Raw genomic sequence first — 24,113 nt, 5'->3', positions numbered from 1 at the left:
GGAATGGTCTTCTAATAATTATTGACAAACCACTATTATCACTATTACAATTATCACTGTTATTAATTTGAGTAATATGTAAGAGTGGAACATATGTATCTTATTAATGTACATATGTAACTTATTAATATATATACATACATATGGGCAACTTACCAATAGGTCCTGGAGTTTGCACTAAAAAGAAATCCAAATTGACAAATGAGAATGGGTGTTCAGATGAAGAATACATCTTTTAATGAATTTTATTTAGGGATGAGACTTGGAGAGGTAGTATGGGAGAGGAAGCTGTATCAGTAATGAGAACATCAGGGAGCTTGGTTAACTATAGAACAAAAGGGATATTCAAATATACTGCAATATTTCAGCCTGAGGTAAGGGTTTCCTAGGATCCTTGTCAACCAAGGAGACAGTAGAGAAATGTGAAACTTTATACTTTTCTTTCCTATCAGTAACAGAAGATACTGCTTTTTAAAGGGACCACCCTGTACTAAAGTATTTCTGACCAGCTAATATATTCTAGGAGTAGGTATTAGGGTAGGAAGATAAGGGTCCTGTCTTCTCACAGCTTCCAGCTTACTGGGGACTGATAAAGGATCAAAGACTGCTTTGATTAGCTTTAGTGTCTGTGGACAAAGGGTCAACAAAGTCTTCAGTTTTTAATGAGAATTTAGCCTTCAGTTGATTTTCTAGCTCTGATCCTTTGGTGACCTGATAAAATTGTAAATCTGCCATGTTACTTGGCAACATTGGTTTTACATAAAGATGATCCTTGAACACTGAACTGCATCTGAACTGGAAGAACTATAAATACCTATTAGAAAGCCATGGCTTTGGGCTTCCTTAAGTGTAGTGCCCATGTGTTTAGGCATTTTCTTATGGGATCGCTTTAGACATCTGCATGGACCATTGTCAAGATTACTCTAGCAGAAGAGGAATGGGTATAATATCTGCTTTACCCACCACCATTGAATTCAACAACATAATGCATTTGAGATTTAGAAAAGTCATAAAGCATTATAAGAATCATTCAAAGAATGTGACTAGATACAAATACAAGACTCATATTCATTTTGTCAAATGAGCATAGAGGAACCTAAAATCATATTTCTTTAATTTCATAATTTAAGAATATTTTCAGTTTTCTCTAGGAATACTATAATCCAGTGTGTGAAGCTATGACTGTTTGCTCTTGTTTATAAGCATATAATTATGGATGATTGTATCTTGAAGCCTAACCATTACTTATAATGTTTCCATGGAAAAATGCAACAGGGTAAGTTGCTAAAAGTTGGTGAAATAGAACCTGCCTATCCTGGAGTAGGTTCAGAGTAGTTAGAAATGAAAAGAATCTTAAAATTTCTTTTTTTTTTTTTTTAACAAAATGAAGATTATATAATGAAAGATTACATGCACAGAAAGCAAGAAGTTTAGAAGCTGTGTTCTAAATTTTTACTACATATTGGTTTTAAAGAGCTAGATTATGTACTAAGTGGGAACAGCTCACAGAAGACCATCCTTAGGGGACTTTTTTTTTTTTTTAAGTTGTTTTTCAGCTTCATAGTTAGTATCTTTTATTGCAGAACCTGGGTGAATCCAACCTTTAGGAATTCTGGGTGTGATAATGAGGCAGTGGAAACACTTGGTCCTGGAGTCTGTGGGCATGAATCATTGAAATAAAAATAGACTGATGTTTTAAGCATTATAAAGGATTAAAAGGTGTTATAATTTGAGACTTAGGTGACTTACCGATGGTCTTTTGAGAGAGCTCTACAAAAGGATAAAAAAGAAGAAAAGAAGTGAAAAAAACTGAGGAAGTGCTTTCAGGTTCTGGTTTGTGTTCCCTAGTAAGACTCTGTACCACCAAACTTGGGGAAAGCTGCAGTTGGGTAGTGGGGCTGTTGCCTTTCTTGCTGGAATGGTAAGAAAATCGATTACATATAAGAGCTCCTCATCTAATGGATCCACTGATAGGATAAGTAGTAAAGAGAGATTACCCTGGTGGTCCATTAAAATCTCTGTAGAGGACTGGAAAAATTCTTCTCCATTTAAACTTGGTTATCTTGCTTTCTCCCTTGTTTCATTTCATTTCATATCATTCTGGTTTTAAAAGTCCTTTGTATGATGTTGACAAGTCTTTGGAAACCTTCTACAAGTGTTTGTCTTTTACTTTATAGCTTGTATTTAGCAGTGGAATTTACATTCACAGAATCATTAATGACTTGCGGAAATACTTGGTAGAAGAAAATTGAAAGGTCAAGAAAATGTCGACCCTCAAACCCCTGAAGTCCCAAGGTGGAATCCAAGGGAAGATTCTTAATATACTGAAGGTAATTAAAAGTCTCTACAGTGAAGAATTAGACAGCAAACTTACTGATAGGTCCTGTAGTTCCAGCTGAGAAACAGAGAGAGAGTGAGAGCGAGAGAGAGATCAGTATGTTGCACAATTGTGAAAGAGATACTCATTCTCCAACACTTACTCTAGAGGGAGTGTCATAATGAAAACCCCAGGAAGATCAAAGGTTTGCGTGTATGGCAGTCCTTGGATAGGGGTTCCTGTTGCACAACCTAGGAGACCTACAGGAATGGAGGCCTTCCCTTTTCAGTGATGATCGAAACTCTTTAGAGAATTTGGAAAGACTCATTCCTGCTAATTTCTAATGCTTCTTTTTTTCTTACAATTTTTTCTTGTTTTCCTCATTCCTTTAGGGACTTACTGTTATTTGAAAAGTGAACCTTCCCTTGCTGACGGCATTAGGACTGCTTCTAAGAGGGTTCTTTTCTTTTCTACTTTTTTACATTAGCCCATAGAAGCTCTACTTCATTCAGAGCTTTTTTGGAAACTGTGATAAGAATACTAAGGGAGTCAAGAAGCATGATATCAAGAAAAAGGGCAGATCAGTTCTAAAGACCTGTAGTTCTAAAGACGTCAAAGGAACCAGAGTAGATAAACAAGTTCAGTACTTACGAATAGGTGCTGTGAATTGCACTGAAATACAAAGAGGAAGAAAATTGGTGTGGTTTGATATTAACTGAATTCTTATGCCACTAATACTATTTTTAAGAGCCCAGGAAGACCCATAATCCACCCACTGGATCAAATCTTTCAGCATTCATCTTAAGTGATAAATCTATGGTAGAGAATGTATAGAACCTAGTCTGAAGGTCGTTATCTCTTCTCCTTCACCCTCATCCCTTTCCCTCTTCTGTTCTCCTCTTTTCTCTACCTTTCAGCTGTCTCAAAGGATTCTAACTTTTTAGGAGTTGGTAGATGTCAGTTCCTTTATCTTTTTTTCATCACTGTCTCTTCCTTTGTCTTCACCATGCTTATTCTTTTGCCTTCTCCTAGAACTACTTGTTTTTCTTGTAGTTCTTCCCTCAATTTAGGAAAAGCCCATAAATAACAGTTTTGATTATTTTTATCATAACTCAGAGAATTTTTTCCTGGTCATTATTTTTAATACAAATTATTTGGCTTTCCCTTGTCTTAAACTCAGTTACAATTCAGGGTATCTATTTCTGATAGCTTAGGCATCAGGAGATTCAAATGCAATCAAGAAGCATGACTGGGAAAGCCTAGAAATGTAGAAATGGAAACAGGGTGAAGAGAGGGTCCCCTATCCCACAGAAGACCAAAGAGTGTCAGAATTAGGAAACAGAAAAGGAACTCACTTATTGGGCCAATAGTTCCAGCTAAAATATGAGAAAAACAAGATAGAACTAATTAGAAAGTTTCTTTGGCATAGGAAAATGCAATTTTCATTGAAATTATTTCTGGGAAAACATCAGAAGTACAGACACCAGGACTAAAATTTCCACTTCACTGGAAAAGTAAATGAAGTTTATTCTTCATTTTCCATCTTGGAGGATCCTGGCACTACCGGCTCTGGCATCTGGAGCTTCAAGGGTGCAGTGGTAAGTGTTCCTTCCCTAGTGGGTGCCCTATTTGTAGCTCTGTAGATTACAGGCCATTGTCCTTCCTCCAGCTGGGTTAATTTGAGCTTGTTTAGCTAGAAACCATAGCCTCATCTTCTGAAGGAGGAAGTGGAAATTTCTGTCTCTTTTAATTGACCTTGGTTCCTTTATTCAACAGATTAACTTAGTCTTCAATATCTTAGTGTCTAAGAGGGAATAGAAACTTCTAGATAGACTCAAGATATTCATAGGTATAGTTGGGGGCTAAATAGATTGAGTCATGACATACCCATGCTTAGCAATAACAGCCTTCTCTTTCTTTACATGGAGAAACAGTGGAAACAGTGTCAGACTTTATTTTTTTGGGCTCCAAAATCACTGCAGATGGTGATTGCAGCCATGAAATTAAAAGACGCTTACTCCTTGGAAGGAAGGTTATGGCCAACCTAGATAGCATATTTAAAAGCAGAGACATTACTTTGCCAACAAAAGTCCGTCTAGTCAAGGCTATGGTTTTTCCAGTGGTCATGTATGGATGTGAGAGTTGGATGGTGAAGAAAGCTGAGCGCCGCAGAATTGATGCTTTTGAACTGTGGTATTGGAGAAGACTCTTGAGAGTCCCTTGGACTGCAAGGAGATCCAATCAATCCATCGTAAAGGAGATCAATCCTGGGTGTTCCTTGGAAGGACTGATGTTGAAGCTGAAACTCCAATACTTTGGCCACTTCACGCGAAGAGTTGACTCATTGGAAAAGACCCTAATGCTGGGTAGGATTGAGGGCAGGAGGAGAAGGGGACGACAGAGGATGAGATGGTTGGATGGCATCACTGACTCGATGGACATGGGTTTGAGTAGACTCCGGGAGTTGGTGATGGACAGAGAGGCCTGGCGTGCTGCAATTCATGGGGTCGCAAAGAGTCGGACATGACTGAGCGACTGAACTGAACTTTCTTTACACACATACACACGTACCCCTCTATACCTCCTAGGTGCACTTTTGTAGCACCTCTCCAATATTTATGCTTGAAGTTTGAATTTTGATTATCTTAATCATGTTTCATGCGCATAAGCACTCCACGAGGAGTAGACACAGGATGTGATTTGCCATGAGCCCTAACTCCTCAAATTGTTCTTCTTCCTCCTCCCTTCAGGGTTTTCCTTGCCCAAGTGCTCAAGTTCTGAACATCTTCAGGAGTGATGGATAGAGATGTGTTAGGAAATTAATCAAACCTCTCTGAGTTTCATCTTTATTATTATTGGCTTTAAGGCTACTCTTTGTGTGGAGAATCTTTAGAAATAGAGGAACTAGTTAAACTAAGGTCAGGTACACTCAACTTTTTATTTCCTTGCCAAATGCAAAAGGATTGAAACTCTGTAAAGCAATAGTTCTAAACTTTACTGTGCACACAAATCACTTGGGGATCTTGTTAAAAAGCAGATTCTGATCTAATAGTTCTGAGAATGGGTGTTAGGCTGAGATTCTGCATTTCTCATAAACTCCAAGGTGTTGCCAACACAGGTATACAGCAAGCCTGTAAAGGACTGGTAAAATTTCAGAGCATTTGTACGTTGCTCTCTCCTTTTACCTTTTTTTTTTTTTAATTTCTAAATCAACTGCCTGTCACTCATCTTTCACTCTTTATTCTCCCCCAGTGCTTCTACCAGAAATGTTTGGTTATATCATTTAAAATGCTATCTGGACACTTCTTCCAGATTTACTCTTTAATAATAGCAGGGAATATAAATTCCACACAACTGTCAACAATATCCTGGGTATCCTAGGTCAGCCAGTTGGAACTCACTATCCTCATCCTCTGAGTGTTACTGGGATTTCTAGAAAGGAAACTTCCTGCTTTTCTAACACTTCCCTCTGCCACCGAATCTCAAAAATTTTATATAATTAAAACTTGACAGTACTTCCTCACAGAGGAACCTAGCTTGTTAAGATAATATTAGAGAATATAGAGAAAAGAATTGACAAGTTGTGCAGGAGGGGTTAAAAACATCCAGGGATAGGAGTATCTTACGTATTCTAACAGTATATTGATGCAAAACACAGGAGGATTAAAATATAGAAAAAGAACTTACTTATGGGTCCTACAGTGCCAGCTAAAATGTAAACATAAACAAGTTTGACTGAAGAATGTACATTTCATGGAGTTTCAGAATAAGCATTTACTACATATCAGATTTACATGGAGGGCAGTGAGAAGGTTGAATCTGCATCTCACCCCCCCACCCCCCTTTCCTTAGGAATCCAATAAGATCATATTCTCTCCAATTATTTTTTGTATTCTCAATTTTTATAGTCGTCTTGCTGTCAGATCCTTCTAAAAGTTTGTTTTTGCCAAATGACCCATTGAACTAGGGATTTTATTTTACTTTTTGGTTAATTACTTTATTTTTTATTAGTGGAATTTCCACTTTGCAAAATAAGAAAATCATTAGTTACTTAGGGGGATTCTGAAATCAACAAGTTCGTCATACCAGTAAAGGAGAGCAATAAAATAATGAGTAATTGTTCTCTTTCTTCCATCTTTATGTGCCTCCTCAACTCCATCCCCTGCAGTCCCCCAGTAGTAGGCACTCCCCCTGCCCCCAGCCCAGTCCCACAGTAGTAGGCACTTTGTAAAAGATGGAAACAACTGAGTTGAGAGGAAACTTACATAAAAGTTCTGGAGTTGCTTTTAAGTCATTTGTATCACCTGTGATGAAAATTGACAAGAACTTTGAGAAATAAATGTTTGCTGTTTAACTAAAAGAGAAAGAAAATTGACAAATATAATCCCACTTAGATTTAGACTTTCAAAGGACATGAGGTACAAATACCCTTGAGGTTAAAGATCCAATATTAGAGAGTCCTAGCTTTGCTACTTTCTAGCTCTTTGACTGGGTAAGTCACTAAACCTTTGAAACATTAATTTTCTAATCTTTAAAATGGAAATCATATCTCCTGTCTTACTTACATTGCAATGTTGCAGTGAAAAAGCAAGCATAATAATGGATAGGAAAGCTGAAAAGTTCTAATAGAAATGTTATGGAAAGAAATATTCAGTGACTATAAGGAATGAAATTCTTCTGCAAAATAGTACGTTTTCACTGCATTTAAGGTACTCTGCTTTATTTTACTTTTCTTCTACTTTCTTGTTTCTCTCTTTTATTTCTTACTGTCATTTGGAAAGTTCTGAATGTTGGTGACAGGACATAATTATGAGCATTTCAGTATGTTTTTCTGATTTATTAATCTGTGTGATTTTACTCTTAAAAAAACTATCCTTTTGTTTTCCTTAGTACCTTGCAGTCTCTTAACTGTTGTTTCTGGCTTGAAAAACCCATCTTATTTTCAGATGCCAAAAGTCTCTTTACTGAACCAAGTTTTTTTTTTTTTTTTAATGAAATGAGTTAATTTTCTCATGGAATTCCCAAGGTTTTTTTTTTTCCCCCCAAGGTTTTGCATATATATAAAATTATGACTTAGACTTAGAACCTACTTTGGTCTTTAACTTTCCTGTTTTAGAGTTTTTCACTGAAATTCTTGCTCCCTATTACTTTCCTCACCTTGTCCTTTTTTTTTTTTTAAACCTATTCAGCTCTTTGTTTTTTATGTATTTTTATTTCTCTTTGTTTATCACTGTTTGAGTGCTGAAGTTTTATTTAAACAATTATATTTAGTAGGAAATATTGTGAGTTGCAAAGTTTACAATTTCTTTTTCTTTTTTTATTGAAGTATAAAGTGAAGTTGCTTAGTCATGTACGACTCTTTGTGATCCCATTGACTGTATCATGCCAGGCTTCTCTGTCCATGGAATTTTCCAGGCAAGAGTACTGGAGTGGATTGCCATTTCCATTTTCCAGGAAAGAATACTAGAGTGGATTGCCATTTCCTTCTCCAGGGGATCATTCTGATCCAGGGATCGAACCCAGGTCTCCCGCGTTGCAGGCAGATGCTTTACCGTCTGAGCCACCAAGGAAGCCCAACTACACTTATTGAAGTATAGTTGATTTAAAATACATTAGTTTCAGGTGTATGGCATAGTGACTCAGTATTTTACATATTATGCTCCATTAAAAGTTATTACAAGATAATGGCTATAATCCTCAGTGCTATGTAGTAAATCTTTGTTTTAATTTGCATATTTATGACTCTGTTTTTGTTTGTTTTTTATGTTAGGTGGAAAATAAAAGCTTTTTCCATAAATGATGAGATCTACTTCAGCATTTGGGAAGAGATGTCAGTTTTTCTAAATGGTGTAAATTGAAGTAACATGTCATGCCCACTACCAAATAAAGGTAGTTTAAAAATAGATATATTGTTAAGAATGACAAACACATTTGAGTTGTATGCTAATTCTAAATAGCAACTCCCTGGAGATTGGGAGAATTTTAGGTTGCATGTGGGTGAGCAGGAATGAGCAGGAAAGAGAACTATGATCCATTATTGAAGTCTGCCACCGGCAAAAGTGTGAACAGAGGTGGCATGCATATCATATATTTTCTATTCCTGACCTAAAGTACTATAGAATAATGAGGACAGGAAAATTTTAAACAGAGTTTTGTGGCCTTGTCTAGATGAAGACAATAAGTAGGACAGTGAAAGATAACCACTTACTGACTTTCGGAGTGGAGAAGCAGCTAAAAAATGACATGAGTATCTTGCCTAAGTACTACTATGTGCTTTTTTGTATTAAGAATGCGGTTTGAGAATGGTTACTCTTCTTAATGAAAATGTCAGGATTAGTTCTTTTAGAAAGTACTCAATTTTCAGTACTCGACAGAAATCACAATACTGGTTATCTTTGTGGGTATCACAAACTTAGTTGCTGTTAGGAGCTTGCAGTTCTCATGAATTATGAATGTTAGTTATGGGGCTAGTGGGGATGTTGGCCATTTGAAAAATGCACACCCTATCTAAAAACACAAAATACAAAACTTAGTGCTATGCTGTTCAAACAAAATACATCTACAGGTGGCATTTTATGTGACATAGGTAAGATAATTAATGAAAGAGAAGGCGGAGAATTGTGAGCCTCAAGCCTGGTCACTCTGACAAAGCAGAGAACAAATAAGACAGGGAGATTACCTCTGCCTAGTATAGGAACCCTACAAACCAGATTTTTTTAAAAATTTTATTTTTGTTTAAATTTTTTCTTTTACTGTGCTGCATGGCATGCAAGATCTTAATTCCCTGACCAGGGATCGAACCTGTGTCCCCTGCAGTGAAAGTGCAGAGTCTTAACCACTGGACCACCAGGGAAGTCCCCAGAACAACATTTTAAAATCACAGGTTCACTAAATTCTCTAGGATGCAATTCAGTTCACATGATTTTATCTCCTCTCATTTTATATAGAATTCTTACAAACCAGATTTTGAAACAAAAAGAAAACTTACTCACAGATTCTTGAGGCAAAACTAAAGAACAATAGAAAATATTCAAATCAGTCTAGAGTTAATTATTTAAATAATCCACCTATTTCCCAAGTATTTCCAGAAACTACATTAGACCCTCCATTCTCCAGTAGGTACAAGTTAACACACCTCTGGAATCTGTAAGTCTCAAATCTTCTTTCCTCTTGGACACTATCCAGGAGTGGAAATTTTTGGGAGAGAATTCAAACTTACTATATTCCCAATGTAATGATAATATTCAGCACTTGTTATTTTCCCTATTTTCCGTTCCTTACCCTTTTCTTTTCAATTTGGAGAGTATCCTCTCCAAAATGTGATAGCTTCAAGAACCAAAGAAAGGCCATGTTACTTTTATAAAAAAGAAAACCAAGACTGAGAGAGGCAAAGGTCTGTGCCTGAATATCCAAAAAATTATAGGCAGTCTTAGCCTCCAGTGTCTCTGACTCTAAGTTAGTGCACTTTCCTCTGTACCCCACTCAATTTTCTCCTCTTTCTATTCTTCCTGGAATATTCTTTTAAAAAGTAATTTCTTTCCTACTTATAAACTCAATTTTTTTCTGTTCTTTTCCATTGATCTTTGTAGTGTTCTTATAAAATAAGTTATAGAGAAAGCTTGTGATAATTATTAATGATAATAATTATGACAGTAATAGTAACATACAAACTTCTGTAGCATGAATCCCCACTATATTCAGTGCAGAAAAGATGAGCATTTGTCTTACTTGCCTTGTTAAATTTTAAATTGCTATATGAAGTTTGATAATTTTCATTATCTTTCAGGACCTTATTTAACGAATCTCTAAAATAATAGGGTTTAACAACACTTTTTGGCTCAACTTTTAATCATTTAGTTAGTCTGAATTCACAGACTGAAGTCCTATATTCCTGAGCCTTTCATCGTTAACTGATAAAATCTAAGATAATGGAGAAGCAAAAGGGTTGTTTCTCTCATGGTGGAGCAACAACTGGGAACATGCTCAATCCCTGAGCTCTGTTAAATGGACACACAGATAAATCCTTGAGGCCAACTCCTTAAAAACGTCAGAGTTAATTCCCCTTTTGATGAGAAGCATGAGAAAAAGACTCTCACCCTCCCCTCCTGAGGGAGGGCCCAATTCTCTGTTCCATCTGTGGTGAGATTTGGTCACAGATTTTTAAAGATCCTACGCTTTGGTGCTGTAACTGAAGCCCAGAAAAATGTTTAGGACAAGTGATGAGCATGGAGGCCATTTACTCTTTCTTCTCAGCCTTTGTAAAGGTTGAAACTCTTCAGGGAGCTTGGAAGACCTTAGTCTTAGCTAAACTTTCTTTAGTTGCCCTATGTTCTCCTTTGTTTTTACTCAGTTGCTCTCATTTCTCTTTCCTGAACTGAGAAATAGAAAGAAGACTTAAAGAAGATTCCTGGAATAGACAATGAGGAATAATAAAAATCCACTAAAGTCTGAATTAATTGATTTAAAAAGCACATAATTCTCATGAAACTCTTTAAAATGGGTCCCTAATTAGTTCTCTTTAGGTACTGTGGGGGATCAGGTGCTAGAATGCTTGAATTTATGTCCTCATTCTTTTACTTGCTAGCTATGTGACCCTGCACAAATTGCTTAACTCTTTTTTTGCACCTAAGTTTGTTCATTTAAAATACAACTTTTGTAATAATATCTACTTCATAGGATTATTAAGAAGATGTAAAGTACCTGGTAAATGTAAATGGTAGATGTAAAGAAAATGTAAACTGCTTATTTAACTTATAAGCAGAGTACATCATGTGAAATGCTGGGCTGGATGAAGCACAAGCTGGAATCAAGATTGCCGGGAGAAATATCAATAACCTCAGATATGCAGATGACACCACCCTTATGGCAGAAAGCGAAGAAGAACTAAAGAGCCTCTTGATGAAAGTGAGAGAGGAGAGTGAAAAAGTTGGCTTAAAATTCAACATTCAGAAAACTAAGATCATGGCGTCCGGTCCCATCACTTCATGGCAAATAGATGGGGAAACAGTGGAAACAGTGACAGACTTTGTTTGTTGGGGGGCTCCAAAATCACTGCAGTTGGTAACTGCAGCCATGAAATTAAAAGACACTTACTCCTTGGAAGAAAAGCTATGACCAACCTAGACAACATATTAAAAAGCAGAGATACCACTTTGCCAACAAAGGCCTGTCTAGTCAAAGCTATGGTTTTTCCAGTAGTCTTGTATGGATGTGAAAGTTGGACTCTAAAGAAAGTTGAGCGCTGAAGAATTGATGCTTTTGAACTGTGGTGTTGGAGAAGACTCTTGAGAGTCCCTTGGACTGCAAGGAGATCCAACTAGTCCATCCTAAAGAAAATCAGTCCTGAATATTCATTAGAAGGGCTGATGCTGAAGGTGAAACTCCAATACTTTGGCCACATGATATGAAGAACTGACTCATTGGAAAAGACCCTGATGCTGGGAAAGATTGAAGACGGGAGGAAAAGGGGACAACAGAGGATGAGACGGCTGGATGCATCACCCACTCGATGGACATGAGTTTGAGTAAGCTCCAGGATTTGGTGATGGACAGGGAAGCCTGGTGTGCTGCAATCCATGAGGTTGCAAACAGTTGGACATGACTGAGCAACTAAACTGAAAGAAACTTACTAATATTGTATTGAGACAGTGCTAAAAGAAAACAGAAAAAGAAGATCTGTGTGTCTCAGGGAGAACTTAGATTCTCTAGCTACTATATTAGGAAAAGGTTATGGAAAGAGGTTACATTCCCTTTTCTATTATCAGTTGCAGTGCAGTCTGGTGGGAAGATGGATATCCATCTATGGATTACTTTTTGGTTATGAACTTCAGATTTTATTTATTCTACCAGTAATAGTCTTAAGATAGGGCAGCATTGCAAGATCTATGCAATCCATCATTTAATTTCTTTTATTAAAGGAATAACACTGTTCCGGGGATTAATAGCTTCTCAGACTGTGGAAACTTTCCTGCCTCCATGTCTTCTTTCATGTCTGATCCTGCTGCTTTTGTCCTTTCCCCTGTTCCTTCTTGTCTCTCATCTTCTTCCTTTTCCCTCTCCTTAATTTTCTTTGTCTTATTTTCTCCTTTGAAAGATCCTTTGTTGCACCAAATTATTACTATATAACTGCTTCAACAAAGGGTTTCCATTTCAAAATCACTTGTGTCCTATGGGAATGTTGAATAACAAGAAAAAACAGGATGTACCTGAACGTTAGAAAATAAAATGTCAAGGCTCACTGTCAAGATGGATATTTTACCCTCTTCTGTAATCACTTGGAAAAGTTGGGCATGATATTTCTTAAAAATTTAAAATGTAGAGCTGAGCTTGAAAACTAGGAAAAAAATCTCCTAGAATAATATATCAAGATGTAATCCATACTTTGGATAGTGAATGGGAAGTTTCATCACTCGTGTATCTTAATAGGAGGCTGGGATGTCAACAGCCAATCAGAAACAAAAATGAAGGCCATATGCTTTATGCATTATAAGAGCCTGGGACTAGTCTTCTTGTATATCTAAGACTCACAAAAGCTCAATCTGTGAAAAGGGAACCATTAATTCTCATCTGTTGATCAGGCGGTGTATGCCAGGAAGCGACCTGTTTGCACTAGGCCATGGTTGGAAACAGAGTCATCAGCAATGGTAGAACCTCAGTGTAAGCTGAGTTCAGGTATAGAGCCCACATTTGAATCCCTCATGTAGGGAAGAAACTATGCATGTAGAAACTATTATAAAAACTGGCCTATAAAGTCTGTGCAGTAATAGGATTATTATACAACAAAGATTTATGAGAAACTCAAACAGATGATAACCAGTGAGCTCACAGACAGAAGTCAGAATACATCTGAGGAAACCTACTGTTGTGATAGACAGTAGCCACAACAAATGGGACAACACATGAAGGAAGAGGAATTCAAAAGAAATTTTTAAATAGTGAAGTGAAGTGGAAATCGCTCAGTCATGTCCAACTCTTTGCGACCCCATGGACTGTGTCCATGGAATTCTCCAGGCCAGTATACTGGAGTGGGTAGCCTTTCCCTTCTTCAGGGGATCTTCCCAATCCAGGGATTGAACCTAGGGTCTCCCACATTGCAGGTGGATTCTTTACCAGCTGAGCCACAAGGGAAGTTAATAAAGGATAGAATCCATAAAGCAAGAATAACATTAATTCAGAAGAAGCTATATTTGATAAAGAATAAAATGGAATGAGCAAATGTAGAAAATGTAGTCATTAAATTATAAAAATCATTAGGTGGGTAAACAAAGAGAAGAGACTCAGAGAAAGAATTGGGCTTCCTCAGTGGCTCAGTGGTAAAGAATCCGCCTGCAATGCAGGAGATGTAGGTTAAATTCCTGGGTCAGGAGGAGCCCCTAGAGAAGGAAATGGCAACCCACTTCAATATTCTTGCCTGGGAAATCTCCATGAACAGAGGAGCCTGGCGGGCTACAGTCCATGGGGTAGCAAAAGAGTCGGACACAACTTGATGACTAAGCAACAACAACAAAGAAAGAATTAGTGAATGATATAATCTGAGGAAAATATCCAGGGTCAAGCATTGAGAAATAAGGAAATGATATAGAACCCCTCCACTCCCCTGTCCTCCATGGTCACATCCTAATGCCCAGAATCTGTGAATATGTTAGATTACATGGAGAAAGGGAATCAAGGTTGCAAATGGAGTTAATGTTGCTAATCAGTTAATCTTAAAAAAGGGAGATTATTCTGTATGATCTGTATGGGCCCAGTGTAATATTAAGAAGTGTTAAAAGCAGAAGCAGGAAGTTGAAGGGAGTCAAAGAAAGAGATGTAATAATGAACAAAGTTCAGAGTGATATGATGTGAACGTTTAGCTTATTTTAACTAGCTTTGAAGGTGGAGGAAGGGGACTGTAAGCCAAGGAATGTGGGCAGCCTGTAGAGGCTGAAAAAGCAAGGAAACAGATTGACTCCTAGAATTTCCAGAAAGAGCACAGCCTTGCTAACACCTTGAATTTTAGTCAAGTGAGACATGTCAGATTTCTAATCTATAGAACTATAAAATAATAAATTTGTATTGTTTTCAGCCGTTAAGTTTGTGGCAATTTGTTATAGTAGCAATAGAAAATTAATACAACATAGTTAGACTATTGCCCCCAGATTCCTTTGCCATTAAGTGTAGCCATATGATTGAATTCTAGCCAATTATTTGGAAATGATGTGTGAGACAACATCCGGGCTTATCCATAAAAGTCTCCCACTCATGATCTAAAAGCTTTCCCCCCTCTGCTCACTTAAGGCAGGCAAGATGAACTTAGAAGCCATTAGGTAGAGATGGTGGAGATATAAGATGAACTTGAATGCTTAAGTCATTGCTGACAGAAGAGCTAAGCATCAACCAGGCATATTTGATATTACAGAATAAAGGGATTTTATGAATAGAATCACTGAAATTTTAAGATTTATCTATTACAGAAGCTGGAGTTAACTAATGCAAATGAAGAATATGAAAGAGAAGTTACCAGACCTGAAGCTGTGAGGAGAATCTTTACACATATTTGACAGTTATTTTAGAAGAAGAGATTATAGTTTGTTAGATAGATGCAGCTGCTACATTGTAGGCAAATACTTTGCTGCTGAGCCACTGGGGAAGCCAATGGCTCATATATATATATTTAATTTATATATATATATAAATTAAAATGCAGACTGTAAGGATACAATCTTTAAACCATATTTTCTTAGGTACAGTCATTAAAATAGTAGCATATTCTTATCAACAATAGTAAATGACAGAAGACAATGGAATAAATCTTAAAAGTGTGAGAAAAAAATAATTGTTAATTATTTACTCAGCTTAACTCTCGTTTAAGGCTGAGGGTGAAGTAAAATTATTTTCTGTCATACAAAGGCTTAGAAAATTTTTTACACACACATGGGGCTTAAAGAACCACTGAGGGATTGTCTTTGGGCCAAAGTAAAAGAAGAAAGGCACAGGATGAAGCAAACAATGATAAACAGAAAAAATGCCCAAACATTTATATACATCTATGACTGTAAAAAAGTAATTTAACTTATCAAAGTGGCAGTAGTGTAAAAGTATGACAAAAATCTAGGTTTGAATTGATGCAGGGAAATGGGAAACTTGTATATATTTTGCTATGCTTCCTGTGTAACTACCATGGAACTCACACAATAGTAAACTTAAAATGTCCCTAACTTACGTAAATATTCATACACAGTGTGATTCATTCATCTCACTTCAGGGTAGGTACCTTGAATAAACTATTTTCCACTTACTGAAGGACATTTTATTGTATTATTTGTGACAGAAGAAATTGGAAACATTAAGAATGTATCAGTAGGGGAAAAAATAAAAAATAATGTATATTTGTAAGTTAGAATATCATTCAATGATTAAAATATGTAATTTGGATTCCTATACATCTCAATATTACCATGTTTTTTGGGGAAAAAAAACAGGTTGTAATGATGGTTTTAGAATGATGCCATTTTAGTAAAATTTTTAAAAATGTATACAAGACAATACTATATGTTGCTAAGTGTTACAGAGAGATTATATAAATACGTGAAAATAAACAAAGGATTTATAATACACTTATAACTCTTTGGGAAGAGGAGAGAGTAGAATAGATCTACAAATGGGGACAGAAGATTTCTACCTGACAGTTAAGAATTATGACAAAAATAATGCCAGTTATCAAATTTAGGGTATGGGTTTACAAGTGTTAATTATTTTTGTACTTTATTTTTAAAACTTCTTTAAGAGAAAGAAAAAATCAAATACAGGAACTTCAGGACTTGCAAACCAGATGACAGTAGAATTGAAAGAAAGCCACAAAGAACTTACCGAGGGAGCTGGTTGATGGCGCTAAAACACACACAACACAGGGACACAGGAGGCAAATCATCAGAATTTGGATCCCTAACCTTTGCCTATTAGCTTCAGTCATTGCAGCCTTCCAGGAGATGAAGCCCTGGCTGAGGGAGATCCACTGACTTGGTGGTGGGTACTGTGTCCAGCCGATCTCTCATCCCTTCAATCTCTGTAAAGGGTTTCATGTTTTAGTAGACGGATGCTATTCCTATGAAACTTGTGGCTTGCATTTTTTTCTATTCTCCTTTCTCTTTTTCTCTTCTCCCTGTTTATTTCTATCACTTCCTTTTTCTCACACTCAACATTTTCTCTAATTTTTTTTCCTTTCCTTTCAGTCAGTTTGGAAACGTGTTACTGACAGATTATCCTAAACCAGCACTGGGTGATCTTGTCTAATGCTTGGTAGTCATATAAACCGATAGGATTTCTCTTTCCCCAAACCTTTAACAACCAGGGAAATGTTGCTTAATGGGAAACACACTTTTGTTGAGAAATAAGAGGATACTCACTGTAATTTCTGTTATATCTCTCTAAAAACACAAAACAAAGAAAAGTCATTTTGAATTTTCTGTTTCTATAGTTTTGACATCATTATGGAGGATTACTCAATCAACACCCTCAGTATCCAAGTAAGCAAGAAACTAAGGCAAAATCTCTTCATGCCTTAGTTTATGAGCCAAATAACAAGCCAAAAGAAAAAAAAAAAAGGGCAGCAAAGGTTAATTAAGGTAAATAAGTGTAGTGAGAAGAAATAATGAACTATATACATGGAAACACTGAAACAGTACATACTAGCTATAAAATAAGTTGAGGCCAAATAAGAGAAAAAATGGAAAAAGATTTACTCAGCTGATTGAAAATTCAAGTTCAATGATGATATGGCAAATTATAATGAATCTATATGCATATACTTATTGTGATTGGATGTATATCCTTTCATCTAAAACTTGTTTTTTAGTGACTTCATAGAAACAGACTTCCTATGAAAGCTCCAGAGACATACAAAGCTTGACGTGTTATCACTATTACACAAAAACTTGTCATATTATCAGTTATTTTCATAAATGTAAAAATAAAGAATACTGGCACTCTGGAAGTGACTTAAATTATGTTGCTTAATGGGATCATTTGTTATTTTACTAAAGTAGTTAAAGATCCACCCAGAACTGTGAAGACAGCATGTATTTTTTTTCCAAGCTCTTTTTCTGAAAATGAGTGCTTTGCTCATTTGTATGAGCACTTGTATGAGCTCATTTGTTGGAGGAGATACTTGGTTGTCTTTGTAATGTGAATTAAGACTAAAACACACAAAATCTCTGCTTTCCATTAATGCTACTTGTTTCTTATGGTTCTATGGATATTTTAAAGATAGAAAATTCACTACATTTGCTGTAGAAGTTAATAACATTAAAAATAAATTCAGTGCATTCCATGCACAGATCATACTCTAATGTGATGAATTTCCAGGGGTTTATTCCTTTGTTTCTTAGCATTTATATTAAGAAAGTCTCACTGAATATTTAGCATTTCTGAGCTCTAAGATACTGAATTTCTCCTGAGTTACTCAGATTACTTTTGTTAAACTAATTAGGAAGTAAATAGGCGAGGAATTGAATAGCACTTGGGAAAAAGTGTCTCACAGTGTGAAGGTGAACATTTCTGAATGTCACAATCTTCTATATGTTACTTTGGTTTCTTATCTTTTACCTGGGTAGGTTTTATAGCCCTTCATATACAACAGGAAACAAGTATAGATTTTCCTTTAATTTTACCATAATCTCTAAATAGACTTACCTCGATCATCATATGAAATATCTAGAGGATTGAGGGCAAAAAATAAAGATTCTTAATTTCTCATAAACAATTTCTGTATTAATTTCTTAGCAAGCTGGGATCTAATTTATTTACCACTTTCTGTTGAGTATAAATTCCGGAATCCTAAAAAAGAAGAGGAAAATATAATGAGATTCTACCTTGACAACTATGTCTACATTATTTTCTTATTAGGTGAAAATGTATTTACCTCTTCCTCTTTTAGATCTTGGAGAAGAAAAATCTTTTGGGGGGAAAAACAGATTAAGTTAACTAACAGCCCATCAAGAAATGTTTCATCATTAGTTTAAATCTAGCTCCTAAGAGATTTTTCTAGTTTCCTAGATATTCTCATTTTCTTTGGATTCTGTTTCAAAAAAGAAAGAGGAAATTGTCAGGGCCCCTTGCTCCTCAATCTTGTTGGTTGAGACAGATGAATCATAGAGATAAGAAGAGGTGAAATGGGCCAAGAGTCCAAATGTGGGACAAGCAAAGTGACCAAGTTACCTTCTCTTTTCTTTCCTCTTAGGGATATGAATCTATGTGCTTGTAGTGTGTGTGTGTGTGTGTGTGTGTGTGTGTGTGTGTGTGTTGTGTGTCCCTACAAAGAGGTAGAGTGTGCCTTGGAATCTCTTTAGAATCATTGGATTTTTGAATGTTTTATTTCAAATAAGCTTTATCATTTCATTTTATCACTCATGTCAGACCACATGTTCTGATTTGAGGGACAGAGTGTAACTCTATAATAATAAATACTCAGTATAAAATAAGCCTTTTTTTGTCTTAAATCAATTTGGCATAGTATGATATAAGAGTGTGAATATTGAGTTCAGGGCCACAAATTGGCTTCACTATTCAACTCCTTCCTTTGCTAGGTGAATTTGGAAAAGTATCTTAACCCTTTGTGTATCAATTTTATCTTCTAATATGAAGATAATAATATAAGTTGTGCTCACCTCTTATACTTTATACCTTATAAAGTATTCTCATGTATGCTGCTTCATGACAGCTCATGAATTATGTATTTTATTCTCATTTTACACATCCAGGTAATTGTTTCATTTCAAAAGTTCATTAACCTTTCCAAGATCTTGGGATTAACAGGAACTGAAAAGAATTCTTTTAGTGGTCTTAAGAAGGGAACATATTTGTCTTTTCTCAGAAAAAAATATATAATCTTTCACATATTTGTATATGCAGAAGGAGGCGATTTGGCAGTTGGAAATTATAACAACAAAAGATGTGTTATGTAATAAATCATGCTCAAAGGGAGATGAGTCCATTTTATTCCCTCAGGAACACTTTCCTAGTTTTTCTCTAGTATTTCCTAGTTTATTTACCTCTGTCATCCTCATAGTCCAGCAGACCAGCACCTGGAAGAAAAAGGAGAGAGAGCTCCATGATTTTGCTTCTTGAAAATTAGTGGGGCTTTAAGACTCTGAGACCTAATGTAGACATGAACTTCTGATAACAGGTAACGATGGGGAATTAATTTACTTTGCAGAAACTAAGGACTGTGCATAAGTAGCAGAAGTAGATTATGCTAACTGACCATGCCAGTCACCATTTTCATAATATTATCTGGGCTGAATAATAATCAAAAGGGGTCTTAAAGTTGCTTTTTCCTCTTGGTGAAATTCTCCCAGTAACTTAGAAGTTCAGTTCACGGAATGATGCACTATGCGAAGTACTGGAAATGCAATGGTAAACAAGACAGATTTGGTCCCTGATTTATGGAAATTTCATAAATGCTTACTTTCTTTTTCTCATGGGTATAAGTACTTACTTTGTTCAGAACTGTATCTTGAGATATCAATTTCTGTGGAAGAATTAAGCAAAAATATTTCTATTAGCCACTTGTGAGAGGTGTTCTTTATCCTGTTCCAACTCTCCTCACTCTAAACCATGCTTCTTTGCTCCCCAAATGGTCTTGACATCATGCGTTACTGGTTCCTACCTTTTTCCCATGCCTCCAGTCAGCCTTGTTTTGTTTATTCTTCCATATGACTTACTATTCTCTGAGAGCTTATAGGCATTGAATATGAGAAATAAGGAGGGGATGCAGCTGACTAGAAGGAAGTGGGAAAGATGCTAAGAAAATTCCTGAAGATGTCTCATGGCACAGGAATAGGTCAATGTAGATCTAAGCCATATCTCTGTTTCACTGACAACTATTACTCTATATTTGTTTCTTCTTATCAGCTCTCTGATCACTAAAAATATTGAATTCTTTCCATATAATGTTAACCAGTGGTATCTACTAGTGTAGTGCCTTCTCTCTTCTGTTTTCTTTTCCAAAGGTAATTTCCCTTGGAGCTCAGATAACTTTCTTTTAGACTATTCATGTTATTTCTCTTGTTAAACTCAAAGTGATCTTTTTTTCCTGTAATGTGAGATGCAGGGGGAATCACTAATAGGTCAGAGATTTCATGTATTGAAATGGATTTCCAGAATATTGGCAAAGTCTCTAGATATCTGGTAAATAGAAACAAACTCAGACTGAATCTTGACATTCCTACCTCTGTGGCTTTCATAGAGAATCTCCATTTTCACTCATTGTTACTCACCATTTTGCTTGCGCCGTGTCCATCTTGTTAACAAAATAGCGAGAATGGCAAATCCCAGTAGAGTCAGGATAACAGCCAAAACTATTTCTGAAATGAAAACTCACCTGTAGCCTGTTTATTTAGACCTGGTCATTATCAGAGACAATTTCTGGGCACCTCTTACGTACAGATAGACATTTCCCCTTCATCCTCTTCTGTGCTACCTCAACTCTGTTCTTCCTTTTTATCATCTTATTGTCCCCACATATTTTCCCTCCCATTTCTTGGCTTTTCTGTTGGTCCTTTTGGTCAGATACTAAGACCCTCAGATGCTTGTACCCTTGGTTTAGAGTGGGAAATCTGACAGATTTCCTCCTCATTGAATGCCTTACTCAGTGGGCAAGAGATGGTTAGCGGGAACTAGTGGCATGTAAAGAAATCCATTGGGATGTTAGAAAGAAATATTAGCTTTATTTTTATGTAACTTATAACTTAAAATTTTATAGGCTTTCTGTTTTAAAGTCTATAAAAATTTTTATAGACTTTCTGCTTTCTTTATGTATTAGTAGAGTAGTATGTTCATAAAATTTGCATTATACATATATAAGAAATGAATGCTCAAAGTTTTTTCATGCGTGATTAAAAAATTTGACTGTAGGTCATTCAGTTCATATTAATGCAAGTCACAGCAGAGGACAGAAATTTATTATTGAAAAAGACCCTTCAAACATCACTTACCAAGTCCCTCATTATAAGATATTTATGAGGGTTGCTACTGTGGTCAGTAGGAGAGAGCACAGTGAGACTTTCTAACCTTAGTGTGCGTTTATGTGTCACTAGAGAGAGAATCTTAACTAGATTATATTGCTGTGGTTATGAAGAACATAGACTGTGGAGGCTTTGGGAGAAGAAAAAAAAGGAAGGAAAGATGGAAAGAGAGAGAGAAAACAAATGTAGGAATGAGGAAGGATTGGAGAAAAAATGGGAGGAATGAATGAATTAAAGAACCAACTGAAAATCTGCCTATGACTGTGAAAAATGCTGAAGAAAAGTGGACTCTGAAGGGCTAAGAAAATTACACCAAGATTAAGGATACTGCAAAAAAGCGATATGTGAATTCACCTCAAGATGTAGCAATATACTTCCAATTAGGGCAAATTAGGAAAATGTCTGCTGAGTCTTCTTAGGTATTAGGTCAGAAGAGAAAATTCTCTTACCAAATAACCTTCAGAGATTTACTCTTAATAGACCACTAAAATGAAGAGCAAATAGTTTGGCCTCTATCATGAAAGTAACAATTTCATATCTGATATGAAATAATCCTTAGGGGAGGAAGGAATAAACATGTAGGATACTCGATCAAGCCTCTTGAATGGTGCCTGGAATGTTCTTATGTTAGACCACTAAGAAAATGCTCCTCTCTCTTCCTGAAGAAAATAAGAGGAAGAATTGAGGAAGATTATAAAGTGAGCAATATTATAGGCAGTGAGATAAAAGACTGAGGAACCTTCCTGTTTCTCCAGAAAACAGTTATTTTCTTTGACCAATTCCATCTCCAGGAACTGAAGGAGAAATCAGCACTCACTCTACAGGTTGAATGTGGGTTTGTTTTCCTCAGGCTTCCAGAGGAATCAATGAGAGTGAAAGAAAGGATATTGAATTTGAAAGAAAGCAGGCAAGGAAGGGAAAGCAGTTGTATTAAAGTTCCCAAAGAAAAGACTCGTGAGCCAATAGGGTCAAGGAGGCCTCAGAGAAGGCGTCAGTCCATACCCAAGACTGCCATGTTCCAGGTATTGTCTTCAGTGGGTTCTGTGTCATCTGGATTTCTTTGTCAGAGGGCAATCAAGATGAAACAAATACCCCAAGCTCAGTGTTTCTGAGCAGTATGAACTTGGATGTGGGGGAGGCCCTTGTAAACAAGGATGCAGAGAGTCACAGAGGAATTGTGTGGCTCAGGTTGATCAGACCTAAGCAGACTACAGGAGTATGGCCTGTTAAAGTTCTGGAATGTGTGTCATAACAAAGAACTAGAACTTAGAGGCAGGAGGAAAGGAAGAGGGGAACCAAGAGGCTGTAAAGATTTCAGAATACTTTGGAGGTTCTTAAACTTAGGATACTGGAAGGGAACTTACTCTGTCTGGGCTCTGGAATACTTTCTAATTTTCCAGGGATTTTGAGACCAGAGATTGTGTTTCATTCATCTTTGTAACTCTTGAGGCAGTTAGGGACTTAATAAATGTTTGCTGATTAAAAGTGAAAAACATTTCTATATTTTAAAATAGATTCCTTGAAACAAATGAAGGGTGAATCATGAAACTGAGGCAATGGAGTTAAATGTAATAAGAGAAAGCTAAGAGATCTGCGGTGTGAGGAAGAATGAGCCAGTGAATGGGATTTCACAAGCCATTGTGGAGGACAAAGAGAGCAGTAAAATCCCCTTTTACTAAGTGTTTAGGAACCATAAGGCTCTGTGGTGGTTTAGTAGTTAAGTAGTACCTGACTTGCAACCCCATGGACTGTAGCCTGCCAGGCTCATCTCTCCATGAGATTTCACAGGCAAGAATATTGTAGTGGGTTGCCATTTCCTTCCCCAATATAGCTCTGTAGTAGATAATTTCCAAGGACCAACACTTTTAATTCCCAATAACCTTCACATTGAAATCCCTTAAGACTGAGACATCTGAAACTGCCCAACCAGCAAACAGAGTTTCTGACTCCAGAGTCCATATTCTGTTTACAAAGCCACATTTCATTTTAGTTTTGGAGGCCTACTGTCCATGGTGATATAATTTAGACTAAGCAGTGAGGTGCAAGAGGAAGAGAGCAATGCTCTCCAGTTATAGGATTCTCCACCTAACTACTTTGTCTTCTAAGATTGACTTTGATAGTTGATATCCTTATTTAGCCTATTTTTATGACCTAGACTGATGAGGAAGGAGTCATTTAAAATTTTTACATATATAAATTTAAATTACTAGTATTTAAATAATTACTCCATATTTTGACTCATCTATTGACATAGATTAATTCTAGTTATATCACAAAGTTATTAGAATCACTGTAAATCCAATAGTCAACTACAAATATTAACCATATAATTTTGACTATGTTAATAGCACACCATAATAGAATTATGTAGAATTTGATTGCATAACATTTTGCAAAATAGCTTAATATCTCAGCAGCCTAGTTTCTGAATTGTAGCTATTTTACCATAGCCTAAATGTGAACATGCAGAAAAATTCTAATGGAGGAAATATTATAGTTACTTGATATTACCATTATAACTACTACCACCATCATAAATCTGAACCCAAACTCAACTAAACCAAACAAACCTAAACACCCCCTGTGATGGTTAATGTTATATATCAACTTGGCTAGGCTATGTGCCAGTTATTTGGTCAAAGAGTAGTCTAGATGTTGCTATGAAGGTATATTTTAGATGTGATAAGCATTTACAATCACAAGACTTTAAGTAAAGCAGGTTACTCTTCATAATATGGCTGGAACTCATCCAATCAGCTGAAGGCCTTAAAAGCAAAGGCTGAGATTTCCTAAAG

General features: G+C 36.3%; 1 protein-coding gene, 1 long non-coding RNA gene and 1 other non-coding gene across 21 annotated transcripts in view; 1 reads left to right on the top strand and 2 right to left on the bottom strand.

Moving 5' to 3' along the window:
- Nucleotides 1–8,114, top strand: part of LOC145518295 (uncharacterized) — a 51,324-nt gene extending 43,210 nt beyond the window's left edge. Inside the window, exons 2-4 of the long non-coding RNA XR_014062817.1 lie at nt 2,178–2,330; nt 3,747–3,915; nt 4,252–8,114. This is a non-coding gene — a long non-coding RNA (uncharacterized LOC145518295). The remainder of the gene's footprint in view (nt 1–2,177; nt 2,331–3,746; nt 3,916–4,251) is intronic.
- TSBP1 (testis expressed basic protein 1) overlaps nt 1–22,538 on the bottom strand; it is a 53,160-nt gene extending 30,622 nt beyond the window's left edge. For 10 of the 19 annotated variants that reach the window (XM_081522342.1, XM_081522343.1, XM_081522347.1 and 7 more), the window contains exons 1-17: nt 22,321–22,538; nt 20,572–20,658; nt 19,791–19,823; nt 19,345–19,377; nt 18,216–18,248; nt 18,101–18,130; nt 17,987–18,007; nt 16,702–16,722; nt 16,166–16,186; nt 9,306–9,326; nt 6,583–6,621; nt 6,005–6,025; nt 3,673–3,693; nt 2,969–2,989; nt 2,375–2,395; nt 1,750–1,770; nt 157–177 (exon numbers count right to left, since the gene is read on the bottom strand). In XM_081522342.1, the coding sequence (XP_081378468.1) occupies nt 157–177; nt 1,750–1,770; nt 2,375–2,395; nt 2,969–2,989; nt 3,673–3,693; nt 6,005–6,025; nt 6,583–6,621; nt 9,306–9,326; nt 16,166–16,186; nt 16,702–16,722; nt 17,987–18,007; nt 18,101–18,130; nt 18,216–18,248; nt 19,345–19,377; nt 19,791–19,823; nt 20,572–20,658; nt 22,321–22,333 (478 nt within the window). In that variant the 5' untranslated portion in view covers nt 22,334–22,538. Of the gene's footprint in view, nt 1–156; nt 178–1,749; nt 1,771–2,374; nt 2,396–2,953; nt 2,990–3,672; nt 3,694–6,004; nt 6,026–6,582; nt 6,622–9,305; nt 9,327–16,165; nt 16,187–16,701; nt 16,723–17,964; nt 18,008–18,100; nt 18,131–18,215; nt 18,249–19,344; nt 19,378–19,790; nt 19,824–20,571; nt 20,659–21,288; nt 21,326–22,320 lie in introns of those variants that run through there. The other 9 variants (XM_081522358.1, XM_081522357.1, XM_081522360.1 and 6 more) reach the window with 9 other exon arrangements.
- TRNAE-UUC (transfer RNA glutamic acid (anticodon UUC)) lies at nt 9,098–9,170 on the bottom strand. The gene has a single exon. It is a non-coding gene; the product is annotated as a tRNA-Glu (tRNA).
- Nucleotides 22,539–24,113: the final 1,575 nt, after the last annotated feature.

This window comes from Giraffa tippelskirchi, chromosome 8 (assembly GCF_054371585.1).
Source record: "Giraffa tippelskirchi isolate mGirTip1 chromosome 8, T2T-mGirTip1v1.2.pri, whole genome shotgun sequence".
NCBI classification, from domain to species: Eukaryota; Metazoa; Chordata; class Mammalia; order Artiodactyla; family Giraffidae; genus Giraffa; species Giraffa tippelskirchi.
This window is presented reverse-complemented; position numbering and strand designations above follow the sequence as displayed.